This window comes from Micromys minutus (assembly GCF_963924665.1).
Source record: "Micromys minutus genome assembly, chromosome: 25".
Classification (NCBI taxonomy): Eukaryota; Metazoa; Chordata; class Mammalia; order Rodentia; family Muridae; genus Micromys; species Micromys minutus.
In genome coordinates this window covers 22,393,474-22,407,114 of record NC_137960.1, presented here as the reverse complement: position 1 = coordinate 22,407,114, position 13,641 = coordinate 22,393,474, and the positions used below count along the sequence as shown (strand labels likewise).

General features: G+C 48.2%; 1 protein-coding gene across 1 annotated transcript; it reads left to right on the top strand.

Annotated features, from left to right (window-relative positions):
• Positions 1–373: 373 nt before the first annotated feature.
• Positions 374–12,977, top strand: TACR2 (tachykinin receptor 2; the record flags this gene model as incomplete). Its single annotated transcript, XM_080938314.1, has 5 exons — positions 374–771; positions 5,252–5,446; positions 8,190–8,343; positions 9,151–9,347; positions 12,758–12,977. 5 exons carry the CDS (start codon positions 374–376, stop codon positions 12,975–12,977), a joined length of 1,164 nt encoding a protein of 387 aa, XP_080794440.1.
• Positions 12,978–13,641: the final 664 nt, after the last annotated feature.

Genomic DNA, 13,641 nt, shown 5'->3' with positions numbered 1-13,641 from the left:
TGGCTTGTCACCCACTTCCTGAATGCCCGTTGCTAAGCCCATCTTCTCTCTGACTCTCAGCCTTTTGGCCCCGGCGTAAAAGAGCAGAACTGACGTGTTTTCAGGATGCCCCCTGCTCTGAGACCTGGAGTTTGAGTTCTCCATCTCCACGAGATGCTTCAACAGTCTGACTGGGACCTTGCTTTCAGCTCGGCCTGACTCATCTCTGCTTGAGTTGTAGGCGTGGTCCTCTGACTACACGTGTCTGCTTTTGGACCGTTCTCCCCCACCCCCACCCCCCATAAATCTACACACCAAAGAGGATTTTCTATTCGGTGGCAATTCAAGACGGAACCGCAGAGCCAGACCCTGTGTTCCAGGCCCAGAATCAGTCATGGGGGTCCGTGCCATTGTCACTGACACCAACAACTTGTCTGGCCTTGTGAGCAACACCACGGGTGTCACAGCCTTCTCCATGCCTGCCTGGCAGCTGGCGCTATGGGCCACGGCCTACCTGGCCCTGGTTCTGGTGGCTGTAACGGGCAACGCAACCGTCATCTGGATCATTCTGGCTCATGAGAGGATGCGCACGGTCACCAACTATTTCATCATCAATCTGGCCTTGGCAGATCTCTGCATGGCAGCCTTCAACGCGACCTTCAACTTCATCTATGCCAGTCATAACATCTGGTACTTTGGCCGTGCCTTCTGCTATTTCCAGAACCTCTTTCCCATCACAGCCATGTTCGTCAGCATCTACTCCATGACTGCCATCGCTGCAGACAGGCAAGAGTGGGGCATCAGGTTAAGGGGCAGGGGGCAGGGGAGGGGGGCTCATCCCAGGGAATTAGGAACCAGTTTCTGTTCATAGCAAGAAGACAAAGGGATGTGGGGCCAAAGCTGGAGAGTCAAATTAGACACAGAATGGCTTCACCCTAGGAGCTTGCTTGAGGCTGGAAAGGAAGGTGTTCCTAGAGACTTTTGAATGGTCTCCTGTGTGTTCTCTTTGTGGAAGAAGCTGCACACGTTGCCTTTGTATTTAGGGGAAAGAAAGTGGAATGTTGCATGAGGTTAGAGTGTTGCATCTAAGTTATAACAATGCTATTCTTTTTAATAATCCCAGCCAGGGAAGGGGAGGTCACCAACAGTGACCTTTAAGGAGTAGGCCAAAGATGGGGTGGAGGAAGACCACCTTCTTTAGTGAGAACTTCTGGGACAGGAAGTTCTGGGATAAGAGAGGGTTCGTATGCCTCGGGGAGCAGGAATCTGACGAGAGGCAATAGGACAGAGTGAGGCAAAGACACAGGAATGGTAGGGGAGACAGCGCCATGAGACCCTCTGGTACATAGAGTTCTGTTAGATGGATGTGAGCCCCCCATCTTCCAGAATCCCCACCTCCCTTAACTTCCCCAGAAACCTTCACCCACGGCCTCTCACCACTGAACTGTAGGTTGTTTTTCATGGAGTTATTAGAGATTTCCTTTGAGACAATGTTTTCAAGTCATTCAAAATGAAATGTAACTCGGTTGACAGAGTGCTTGTTCAGCTGGGTTTGATCCCCTAGTACCACATAAATCAGGTATAAAATGGTAGTATATTCCCATACTCCCCACGCTCAGAGGTAAGCCAGAGGAGGGTCAGAGTTGCCAAGATCATCCTAAGCAATGTAGCCGGTTGTCAGAGACAAAAAAAAAAGTTTGAACACCATTCATATGGACCCAGCTTCTAACTTTACACACAAGTTCCCTGAGGGGTCAGGATAATTAGGATTTAGGGTCAGCCACAGAGTTAGAGCCAAGCCAGGGACATGGAACACAGTTCTCTGGGTGATGGACTCAGGGAAGTCTTTCAGAAATCGGGCTGGTGCTGCTGAACATCCTTTCCTCCTCCCGGGTCTGTGTGAATTCCCCTAAGCATTTCTATTCTGTTATGCAGCAAATTTAGGATGCTTCCTCTATGCCAGGCGCAGGTCCAGGGGCTGGGGAACTTCCATCAATGGGGATGGGGGCAACTTTAGCACACAGACTCACAGAGCGTGCACTTCGGAGCGAGGCTGGGTGGCAGAAGGCTCCGAGGGAGCCTGGAAGTCAGGAAGTCAGGCAGGAGGCTAATGACTGCTCTTTCAGAGGTCTCTGACCATGCTACAGCAACTCTTCTTCCTCTTTTTAAAATTGTTATTAAATTTATGTGCTTGGTGTGTGTGTGTGTGTGTGTGTGTGTGTGTGTGTGTGTGTGTGTGTACATATTAGCACACACATTGTCATATCATACCTGGGAAGGTCAGAGGACAACTTGCAGGACTCAGATCTTTCTAGTCCTTTTTGAGGGATTTAGTCTTTTGTTGGTTCTGGAGCCTTGAACTTGGGTTATCAGGCTTGGCAGCAAGCAGCCTTACCTTCTAAGCCATATTATTGGCCCCTTTCCTCCATTTCTTCACTCAACAAATTTATCCTTAGTGTCTGCCATTATTCTGGGTAAAAACCCCAATGTTAATGTTCCTGCCACAGTAAGAATTTAAATTCTAAGCCTACAAATATTTTTGTTGTTGTTGTTTTGGGCTTTTTGGTTTTTGTTTTTTGAAACAGAGTTTCTCTGTGGAGCCCTGGCCGTCCTGAAACTCCATTTGTAGACTAGGCTGTCCACGAACGGAGAGATCCACCTGCTTCTGTTAAAGGTGCTCACCACCACCTCCCAACAAATAAAGATGGTGTCACATTTTGAGATCATGAGTGTTGTGAACAAATATTAGCTAAAGGGAAAGAATCTCCAGGTGCCAAGATGTGTGTGCCAGGGCGGGACAGGTCACATGCAGTGGTCCTCAACCTTCCAAATGCGGTGACCTTGGCTCGGTTCCTCATGCTGTGGTAGTGACCGCCACCCCCAGCCATAAAATTTTGTTCGTTGCTGCTTCATGACTGTAATTTTGCTACTGTTATGAATCGTCATGTAAATATTTCTAGATTGAGGTCTGCCCCGGGGGGGGGGGGGGGGGGGAGTGACCCGCCGGCCGAGAACCTCTGGGTTACAGGCTTCCATGAGCACCAGGGTGGGTCTCGTTGGGAAGATGGGATCCAAGCACAGATGAGTGGGAGATCAGGCTCAGTCTGGAGAATTCTAGAGGACAAATATTCCAAGCAGCAGATAAGACGTAATGTTCTAGGCTTTGGTGGGGATGGCTTTGCTTCAGCAAACAGGGAAGCATACCGTTCAACACCACAGTCTGTGGTTCCAGCCCTGTCTCAAAGTTCAGGCTCATCCCAGAGTTGAAGGGTCCGTGACCCTTGACCCTTGACCCATGAACCATGACCAAAGTTCTCCCTGATGAATTGAAAACAGTGAGTACACAGGAATACGCTCATTCCTGTGCACATGTGCATATATGACCTCCTCCATATGGCCACCTAAGAGTGACCCATTTTCATAGAGATGGAAATGGAGGCCCAGAGAGCTAAGGATATCTGTTCAAGATCTTGTTGTCAGGAAACAGTAGGGACAGGATTCAAATCCAGACTGATTCTAAACTCCCAGGACCTGACTCTCTCTCCTAATGGGGCATAAGCTGCCACACCTGGCCCTCATATTAAATGCTTACTCTAGCTGGCTGATAGTGGCTCATGCCTTCAGTGCCAGCACTCAGGAGGCAGAGGCAGGTGGGTCTCTGAGTTTGAGGTCAGCTTGGTCTACAGAGTGAGTTCCAGGATAACCAGGGCTACAGAGAAACCCTGTCTCAAACAAAGGAAGGAGGGAAGGGATAGAAGGAAAGAAAGAAGGAAAGGGAGGAAGAAAGATAGATAGATAGATAGATAGATAGATAGATAGATAGAAAGATAGATAGATAGATAGATAGATAGATAGATGATAGATAGATAGAAAGATAGATAGAAAGATAGATAGATAGATAGAAAGATAGATAGAAAGATAGATAGATAGAAAGATAGATAGATAGATAGATAGATAGATAGATAGATAGATAGATAGAGAAAGAAATTTTGCCCTGAGCTTAAGGAGCTTGCTTGGTCGGTGAAGAACTTTCAGCGTAATCGAGAACATCTAAGTTCTAACCCCCACCCCGCACCTACATGGACAAAGTGTGCCAGCAGGAGAGGTTAGAGACATGAGGATCCCCATATTTGCTGGACAACCAGCCTAGCCCAACAAGTGAGTTCCAGACCCTTGAGACACCCTACCTCGGAAAACAAGGTAGCTGGGAGTCTTAAGGAACACAGCACTGGTCTCTGGCCTCACTCCTGCACAAGCACCCACAGGCACAAAGATTTCTGCTCAGCATGGTGGTACTGGCTTAGCACTTGGGAGGGGGAGGCAAGAAGAACTGGAAACTCAATTTCGTCCTGCTGTATGTACAGAGTTTGAGACCAGCCTGAGTTACCTCAGACCCAGTCTCAAAAACCAAATGGACAGTTGGGCATAGTGAGGGAGCCTTTGATCCCAGCCCTTGGGAGACAGAAGCCGTTGTTGTGAGTTGGTGGCCTGCCACAGCTACGTAGTAAAAAAAATATGCCTCAAAAAGAAACAAAATAAATAAATAAACAAGTTTATCTTTTTCTAATGAAGGGCCTGTGCTCTTGTCTATGGCTCACAGACTTGTGACACTCAGCGTCTCCTCTGTCCTGCTGAGAGAACCAAGCCTCAGTTAGAATGTACGTAAGGAGGGTGGATGAATCCTTGGGAATGGTGCCTTCGGGTCCTTTAGCCATGGAGAAGCAAGCAGTGGGCCTTCCTCAGTTGGGCCCTAGGCTGATGGTCCCCACTAAGCACAGGGTCCTCCTACAGTGGCTGTGTGGATCCTGAAGTACAGGATTCAGGGCAAGCCAGGGCAAGCTGGGACCAATCAGAACTCAAAGTCAGTGCTGCCCATGTCTCCTGATGTGGGAAAATGGAGATGATGCTCCCTGTCAAAACCACTGCACTCCGCCACGCTGTGGGCTCAACAAGTACGGCTCAAGCCCCCACAGCACCCTCCGTCCCCAGAGAGGTAGCATCTGAGGCTGCTCTAGACAGCTTCATCAAGAAGGTGGCCTGTGACTTCAGTGAGTACGGAGAGGAAGAAGGAGCCCCAGGAAGGGAGGGGAGAAAACCTCACAGAGGGCCATGCAAGCTGATTCTCTCTGCAGATTGAATAGGACCCTACCCAGTTGCAGATTGGCATCTGCATACAGGGCAGGAGCTGGAGGGTAGGAACCTGGGCAGGAAGATGAAGAGGGGGGGATGGGCCATGAGGATGCCAGCTGCTGACATTGTACTCTGCTTGTAGGTATATGGCCATCGTCCACCCCTTCCAGCCACGGCTCTCGGCCCCCAGCACCAAGGCGGTTATCACTGGCATCTGGCTGGTAGCCCTGGCTCTTGCCTCCCCACAATGCTTCTACTCTGCCATCACTGTAGACCAGGGGGCCACCAAATGTGTGGTGGCCTGGCCCAATGACAACGGAGGCAAGATGCTCCTACTGTAAGCCCCACCCCAGGGTACATGGAGTTATATGTTGGCTCGTGTCTGTGTGTAGTGTGTGCCTAGGAATACGCATGCTACTCTGAAGCTATGTATGTGATCATGTGAGTGCAGGTTTATACGGAGGCTGTTCAGCTGATAGTGAGAGGCTGGGGTTGTGGCTCGGTGATAAACTGCTTATCTAGCATCTAGGAAACCCTTAGTTGCATTCCCAGCACCATACAAGCTGGGAGTGCCTGTACACACCTGTGATCTCAGTATTTGGGAGGCAAAGGGAAGAGGACCATAAATTCAAAGCCATCCTCGGCTGCATAGCATGCTCGAGGTAAGCCTGGGCTACAGAAGGCCATGTTTCAAAACAAAACAGCAAAAACTAACAATGAGGCTTTATCCTAATAAACCCATTGTGAGCGGGGGAAATACCCCTTAGGTGTGAGTGATGTCAGTAGCTAACTGGGAGGACAGCTCATTGTCTCTGCCCAGCTTCTTAAGAGCAAACAGGAAGGTAAGAATTCAAGGTGTAGCTTCTGCTAAGGGCCTTGTTACATTTCCATCATCAGAAAGGCAAAGTCATTAAACCAAAACATAAGTTGGGGACCATCCATACTAAAAGTAATACCAAGTAGCAGGCCTGTTGTAAGTACTTTGGGGTGCAAATGCTTTTAATTCTTTGAATGTTATAGAGCATTATATTTCATTCATATTAAATCATTTTGATTATAATATTTATATCAAATTAATATTAACATCAATTATAATGTTTATAATTTAGTATAATAATTAGTATATTATAATATAATAATTTAGTCTTTATAAAATAGTATAATCGTTATAATAGCGATTATAATATTTATGTTAAGTTAATATTTATATTAAATTGGCATTTTATTTATTTAAGTTTAGACAGTACTGACCTTGCTACCACCACGCCTGCTTTATGTAGTATGTGGGATGGAACGGAGGGCCTGTGTGTGTCAGGCAAGCACCCTGTAAACTAAGCTCCATCCCCAACCTGTTGTCTTGATTTTCGGGACAGTCTGATGTAGCCTTAGACTGGCCTGAAATTCTGATCCTCCTGCCTCCTTCTCACAAGTCTCGTGACCACCGTAGGCATTGTAGTCTCCATCGTGGTGGTGGAGAAAGTAGATCACAAGACGTGCTCTGGACAACACGGCAGCGAGCGGCGAGGCAGGGCGAGGAAAGGGAAAGCAGATGCTGGCAACCCTGCCTCAGGGTCTGGGTGCTCAGCCAGTCGGCCATCTTGGTAAGGTGGAGCCATGTGTATCTACAGATGGAGTGTGCATATCAGCATGTGCATCTGCTGGAGTGTGTATCTCTGCACCCATCACACATGCACTGCATACATGTGGTGTCTGTGTGGGGGCTTGTGATGGATGTGTACACATCTTAGAGAATGCATGTGTATTCTGTAGATCAATGCTAAGCAGGCATAGAGGCTCCCCCGTAAGCCCAGTACTCAGAAGCGGGCTTTGTGATATAGAGCAAGGTCCGCTGAACTAGCCAAGTCAGAGAGCTCTGGGTTCAAACAAGAGAGGCTGCCTCAAAACGTTAGGGAGAGAGAAATCGAGGAAGACATTCCATATCAATCTCTGCCTGACTCCCCCCCCTACACACACACACACACACACACACACACACACACACACACACACACACACGTACCTATTCACATGCAGCTGCACATACACACATGCATGTCACATACATATACACGTGCTTTTTTTTTTTTTTTTTTGAAGAAGTTGCATGGTGGAGGGGGGCTCTCTGGCCCATCTCTTGATGTTCCAAGGACCCTCCTCAGAAGGCCTTCTTGGGAGACAGAAGAAAGCTTGTGGCTTATCCAGAAGGCTATGGTGTTCTCAGAAATGGAGCCACTAACATGCCTTCTGCATAGTGTCTTCCTCAAAACAAAACAGAACGATGATCTTCAATACAACCCAGGTATCCTCCCTGGGAACTCTGCAGGCGCAGTGGTGTGAGAACCTTGCCCAAAGGTATTTACTGGCACAGCCATGTATCCAGTGTTGGGAGGAAGGAAGCAGAGGACATGGGGGCTATGAATGTGGATTCTCTGTTGCCCATCTCTGGATAAGGACTTTTCTGTAGTGTGGCTCCTGCAATTCTATACATATGATATCACATATGACCTACCTATTTAATATAAGTATATATTCATGTGCACACATATCCTGCACACACAGCATAGCAACAATACACAGAGAGGATTCTGGGTGAAGACATTGTGAATGGTGGAGGGAGTGTTAACTTTGGGCCTTACTGGTGTTTAATCTGAAACAGGGTCTTCTGTATCCCAGGCTGGCCTCTAATTCACTATGAATGGAGGATTAACTAGGAACACCCCAACCTCCTGCTTCCATACTTGGACTGTTGGGATCACAGCTCAGGACATCAAGCTGCAAGCCCCGACTCCCACTGTCTCACTGGTGCTGGCATTCCAGTTTCGATGTTAAATAAACATAAAATCTGGTTAGCTTTCCTCCTTTTCCGTGCCACGGAAGAACTGGCTGATGCCGGTTACTTTTTATGAGGAAAGTCCAGCGTTGGCATGCATACTAGCAAATGTTGCCTTCATTTTTCTTTAAACCGAATTCCAGGGTAGGGTTGCAAGGTGGGGCTGTGGGGTTCAGGGAACTTAATCTTGGGTGAGCATTGGTGGATCTGGCCACCCACTGCCCACCCAGGTTCCCGACTTTCCCTTCAGGTATCATCTGGTGGTATTTGTCCTCGTCTACTTCCTGCCTCTAGTGGTGATGTTCCCGGCTTACAGTGTCATCGGCCTCACGCTGTGGAAACGTGCGGTACCCAGACACCAGGCTCATGGGGCCAACCTGCGCCATCTGCAGGCCAAGAAGAAGGTGGGAAGCGGAAGGTTGGGTGCGGTGGGAGCCGGATGGGGGTGCGGGAACCTGCTCCAGGAAGCCATGGGGACCCAAAACCCACCCGTTAGGGGGTGCTAGGGAGTACATGACCCAGGTCACTGGGCATCTCAGAGAACCTATATAGGAACCACGAAAGAGTCTTAGCAATCTGGAGGCCAATGCTGGACCAATCTTTCATCCATGTTCTTACTGTAGCAGGCAGGGCTGTTACTCAGGTGCCCCTCCTACTGGGAAGCTGGTCTCCATTACCATCTCCAAATCACCTTCTAGTCCTCAGCGGTGCTTAGCAACACAAGAATGCGCCTGTAGATGCCGGGCATGCGAGGTGCTAGGGATGGCTCAAGAATCTGGTCTGTAGGCAGAGGATGGGATATCGGGTTGGAATTTCACTGCCTACACAGATAGAAGGGCTAAAGCAGAAAAAGATCCCAGGGGAGGCTGGCTTGGGTCCCAGAGCTTGAACCTAAGAGAGCAGACCAGACAGAGAGGTACTGCCAGAGAAAGAGTCCTGGACATCTGATGGGAGAGTAGACCATAGGGCTGGGCTGCTCCAGGGGAAGATTTCATGGGAAGAACAAGCCTTCCTGTGGCGATGCCATGGGGTGGTGGGCTCTGGAGCATGTGCCAAATACATGTTCCAGGGGATGGAGGCTAGAAAGGTGGTTGGGGTCTGACAGCAGAAAGCTGTCAAGGTTGGGGTGAAGGGTACCCCACACTGGTTCTTGGAGGGTTGAGGCTTGGGACTCAGATGCTGAAGACTGACCAGAGTCTCTCCATGACCAGTTTGTGAAGGCCATGGTACTGGTGGTGTTGACATTTGCCATCTGCTGGCTGCCCTATCACCTCTACTTCATCCTGGGAACCTTCCAAGAAGACATCTACTACCGCAAGTTTATCCAACAGGTCTACCTGGCGCTCTTCTGGCTGGCCATGAGCTCCACCATGTACAACCCCATCATTTATTGTTGCCTTAATCATAGGTGAGTCCCACCCTAGCCCTACGCCCCACCCACAGGGAGGGTGAGTGACCTCCCCTCTAACTCCTGCCAGAGCCGGGAGCTGCCCCTGATACCACATAGGAATGCTGCCCTCCAGATGAGCCCACAGCATCACCCCTTCCTGCGGCCTGGATCTAGCCTGAGTCCCATCTCCTTCACCTTGTCCTTTGCTGAGCCAAAGTGCCTATGTCTGTCCTCGTCTCTTCTGGGGTCTGTGTCAGAGACAAGGGAGAAGGTAGACAGGCAAGATCAGAGAGATGGAGGGAAGGGGGGTGTAGGGAGAGGCAGAAGAGAAAGGGAGGAATAGCCTGGATGGATAGGACTACCAACAAGATGGCTTTTTCTTCTTCTTCTTCTTCTTCTTCTTCTTCTTCTTCTTCTTCTTCTTCTTCTTCTTCTTCTTCTTCTTCTTCTTCTTCTTCTTCTTCTTCTTTTTTATGGTGTGTGTGTGTGTGTGTGTGTGTGTGTGTGTGTGTGTGTGTGCCATGGCACATATGTGCTGATCAGAGGACAATTTGTAGTAGTTTCTTTCTACCATGTAGGTCTCTGAGATGGAGCTTGGTTTTCCAGGGTTGCAGCAAATGCCATTTCCCACTGAGCCATCTCAGCGGCTTAAAGTATTGGCATTACTTTCTCCCAAGGATGTGCCTGATCTGGGTGGGCAGGTGTCTAAAGAGGCTGGAGGCAGGGCTGGGGGCTGGCAATGTGTTTCTTGCCCCTCCCAGGATGTGACCAGGGGAGGAGGGACTGGGATCTGGCTCCTGGCTCTGCTGTTTCTGGGGTCCTGGAGTCTGAGATATCCTGGCACCAGCTCTAGCACTCTTGGTTAGAGAAGAGGTGGTGAGCCAGGCAGAATCCAAGTCCCAGGATTCCAGGAGGCACAGAGTGAGACTTTCAGCCTGGGGTGGGACAGGTAAGAGGCTGGGAGAGGGAGACTCTGAGTTAGGTGTAGTCTAACAACATTGAGGATGGGGCCTCTTTGTTCGTAACATAACTTGTATCAGCCAACTACCCAGGCTTCCAAACTCCACATAACACCACTCAGATTTTGTTGTTCATCTGGCCCACCTGCCTGGGCCAGGCTCTATGAGTGCTTACTGGATGCCTGGAATCTTTAGCTCACAAGAGGTAAATAGATAAGAACAGAAAAGAGGTCTCCCATTGTACAGATAGAAAAACTGAGCCTAAAAGGGGAAGACTGCCCTGGCCCATGGCAAAGGATACAGGATTTGGAATTTCCTGTATCTCCATTGCTTCCCAGCGTATCCCTCTCACACTTTCAGATCGACCTGAAAGCCTGGGGACCACCTGTCACATCAGGGAGAGGCCACCAGCTCCCATATCTGTGTGCCTGCCACTCTTCTGTTACCCAATCACACAGTTCTTGGACACTGCACAACATTCAACACTTCGAGCCCCTGAAGTGTCATTCTGTGATAACACTCATATAGGTCTGGACTCTCAGCTCTGAAAATGCGCACAAATGGCCACATGTGCCCAGGACTTTACAAGCCTCAGGGGTTAAGGAGTAAGCAGAAGCAAAGATATATATATAATATTAACATGATATATAATATAGTATATACAATGCAGTGTATATATAGTACATTGTATAATACATATGATATATAATGTACTGTGTATACCATATATATAGTATATTTAAAGTGTATATAGTATATAATAAAGTTAATATAATATATAAATGTAATATGGCATATATAATATACAACATGTAATATATAACATATAATGTGTAATATATAACATATAATATGTGACACATATATTGTGTATGTTATATATCATATTGTATGTGTATGTTATACTATATTTATATTATATACTATATTATAAATATAACATAGTATATATACTATATACTATATTATATACAATTTATATTTATTGCAAATTATACATAATATTAATATAAAATATATTTTTGGCAAGCACTGACAGCCTGGGTGGGAGGGGCCAGACATAATGTAGTAGACAAACATAATATGTGAAGGTGGGCAGGAAGTGCTGATGGTCTTAGACACTGGGTGGGGGGTGCAGTTTACAGTTGAGCAGAAGCTGGAGCAACTGACTTTGCTCTGCAGCCTGGGCCAAAGTTCCCTGCAAAGGGAACCAACAGCCGTGAGCTCAAGTGCTCACCAACAGGGAGAGCTCTACAAGGCTTTGAGCCAGCAAGACCTGGGAGACAAGGTCCGATTTACCCTTCAGAAGAATCAGCTGGACAAATGGCTCAGTGCTTAAGAGCATTGGCTGCTCTTCCAGAGAAGCCTGGTTCAAATCCCAGCAACCACATAGTGACTCACAACCACCTGTAACTCTAGTCCCAAGGGATCTAGCACCGTACTCTGGCCACCCACCCAGGGCAATGCATGCATGTGTCACAGAGACATGTGCAGGGAAAATACTCACACACATTAAAAAAACAACAACAACAACAACAAATAAAAAAATAATCAGACCAAAGCGGGAATGATGTAGTTGACAGGCACGAAAGAAGCTCAAGGCTTGATCTGCCTAAGCTGGACTTGTCGGTGCACACCTGTAGGATCAAAAGTTCAAAACCATCCTCACAACCTCAGATCCAGAGGAGAGAGGAGTCAGTGGCGTCGTGGAGAAGGGTGGGTGTTTTGTTTGTTTTTCGACTTTTTTTTTTTTTTTGTCCTCCCAGTACTGAGGATTGAACTCGGCCTCTGGCATGCTTGGCAAATGCTCTACTAATGAGCAACATTCCAGGCCTTGCCTTGTTTTGAAGTGTGGTCTTCCTAAGCTGCCTAGGCGAGCCTCATACTTTAACTGTGCTTCCTTATTCTCCGAGGAGTTGGGTTTACAGGCCTCCGCTCGGTTTGAGTGAGGGCTGTTTATATTTTGAGCAAATACACCCATACTTGGTAGCTCCAATGTGCCAGTTTTCCTTTGAAGTAGTTCCTGGGGAGGTTTCCTGTTCCACACACATGGCATGAACCCCAGTTCTTTCTAAGATTCCTCTCTGTTAGAAGCCAGTTAAATCACATGACACCTTTGTAATACACTTTGGTTTATCTCTCCCCCCTCACTCCTTCCCTCCCTCCTTCTCCCTCCCTCCATTCCTTTCTTCCTTCTTTTCCATGTCAAGGCACCACTTGGTCACCTTGGACCTTGATGCCATCTTTCTTGCCCATGCCTAGCAAGTGCTGGTATTACTGGCATGAGCCATATTCCCGGTGTTTCTGGCTGTCCCAAAAAACTAAATCCATTCAAGTGTTCATCTCTCCACCGCCCTGAGTTGTTGGTAGACTCTTCAAGGTGAGGCTCCTTTGCAAGGGAGCTAGACATGGCCGACGGCTCCTGTATCTGTAGGTCCCTTGCTTAAAGTGACTCTCCACCCTCTCTAGGTTTCGTTCTGGATTCCGGCTTGCTTTCCGGTGCTGCCCCTGGGTGACGCCAACCGAGGAAGACAGGCTGGAGCTGACTCACACACCATCCATCTCCAGGAGAGTCAACCGGTGTCACACCAAGGAGACTTTGTTTATGACAGGGGACATGACCCACTCTGAGGCTACCACCAATGGACAGGTTGGGAGTCCCCAGGATGGGGAGTCTATTGGACCTTGAAGTCTTGAGCCTGTCTGTAAGGTCCAGGCTTAGCCCCTTTGAGAAGCAGCTGATAGAAAAGCCCTTATGTAATAGCTTGTCCCAACCCCCATTCTTCAACACACCAACAGAAAAAAAAAATGAGGTGGTTCTCAGAGCTCCACGGGAAGTACTGATCAAAGAGCTCAGAGTGCAGACACCCACCATAGGCATTCCAGTGATGAGGAAGGGGCCAGGAAGACCGGGAAGCAACACTTGGCCAATCTAGGAGCTGCCAAGTGAGATGTCTCCCCGGAGAAAAGAGGGGGATGGAAAACTGGATTCCAGGGAAGAAACCTGCAGTTATAATGAGAAAGGCAGAAGGATGGCAAGATGGCTCAGTGAGGTGGTAAAGGCCACTCTCTGCTAAGCCTCGTGACCTAAGTGCAGGTCCTGGAACCCACACGGAAGGAAAGAACCAACTCCTGCAAATTGTTCTCTGACCCCCCCCTCCAAGTGTGTGCATCCATGTGTGTGTGACCTCACATCTGTACATGTGTGTGCATACAATGTTAAAAAGAAGGCAACAGCTCCAATGTTAGGGTCACAGGAAAACGTGGGGGCTATTGCAGCCTACGGAGGACAAGCCCCCAAAAGGAAACCCAGCCCCCTCCTCTCTGGAACACAGTTGCCAGGTTTTCCGAAT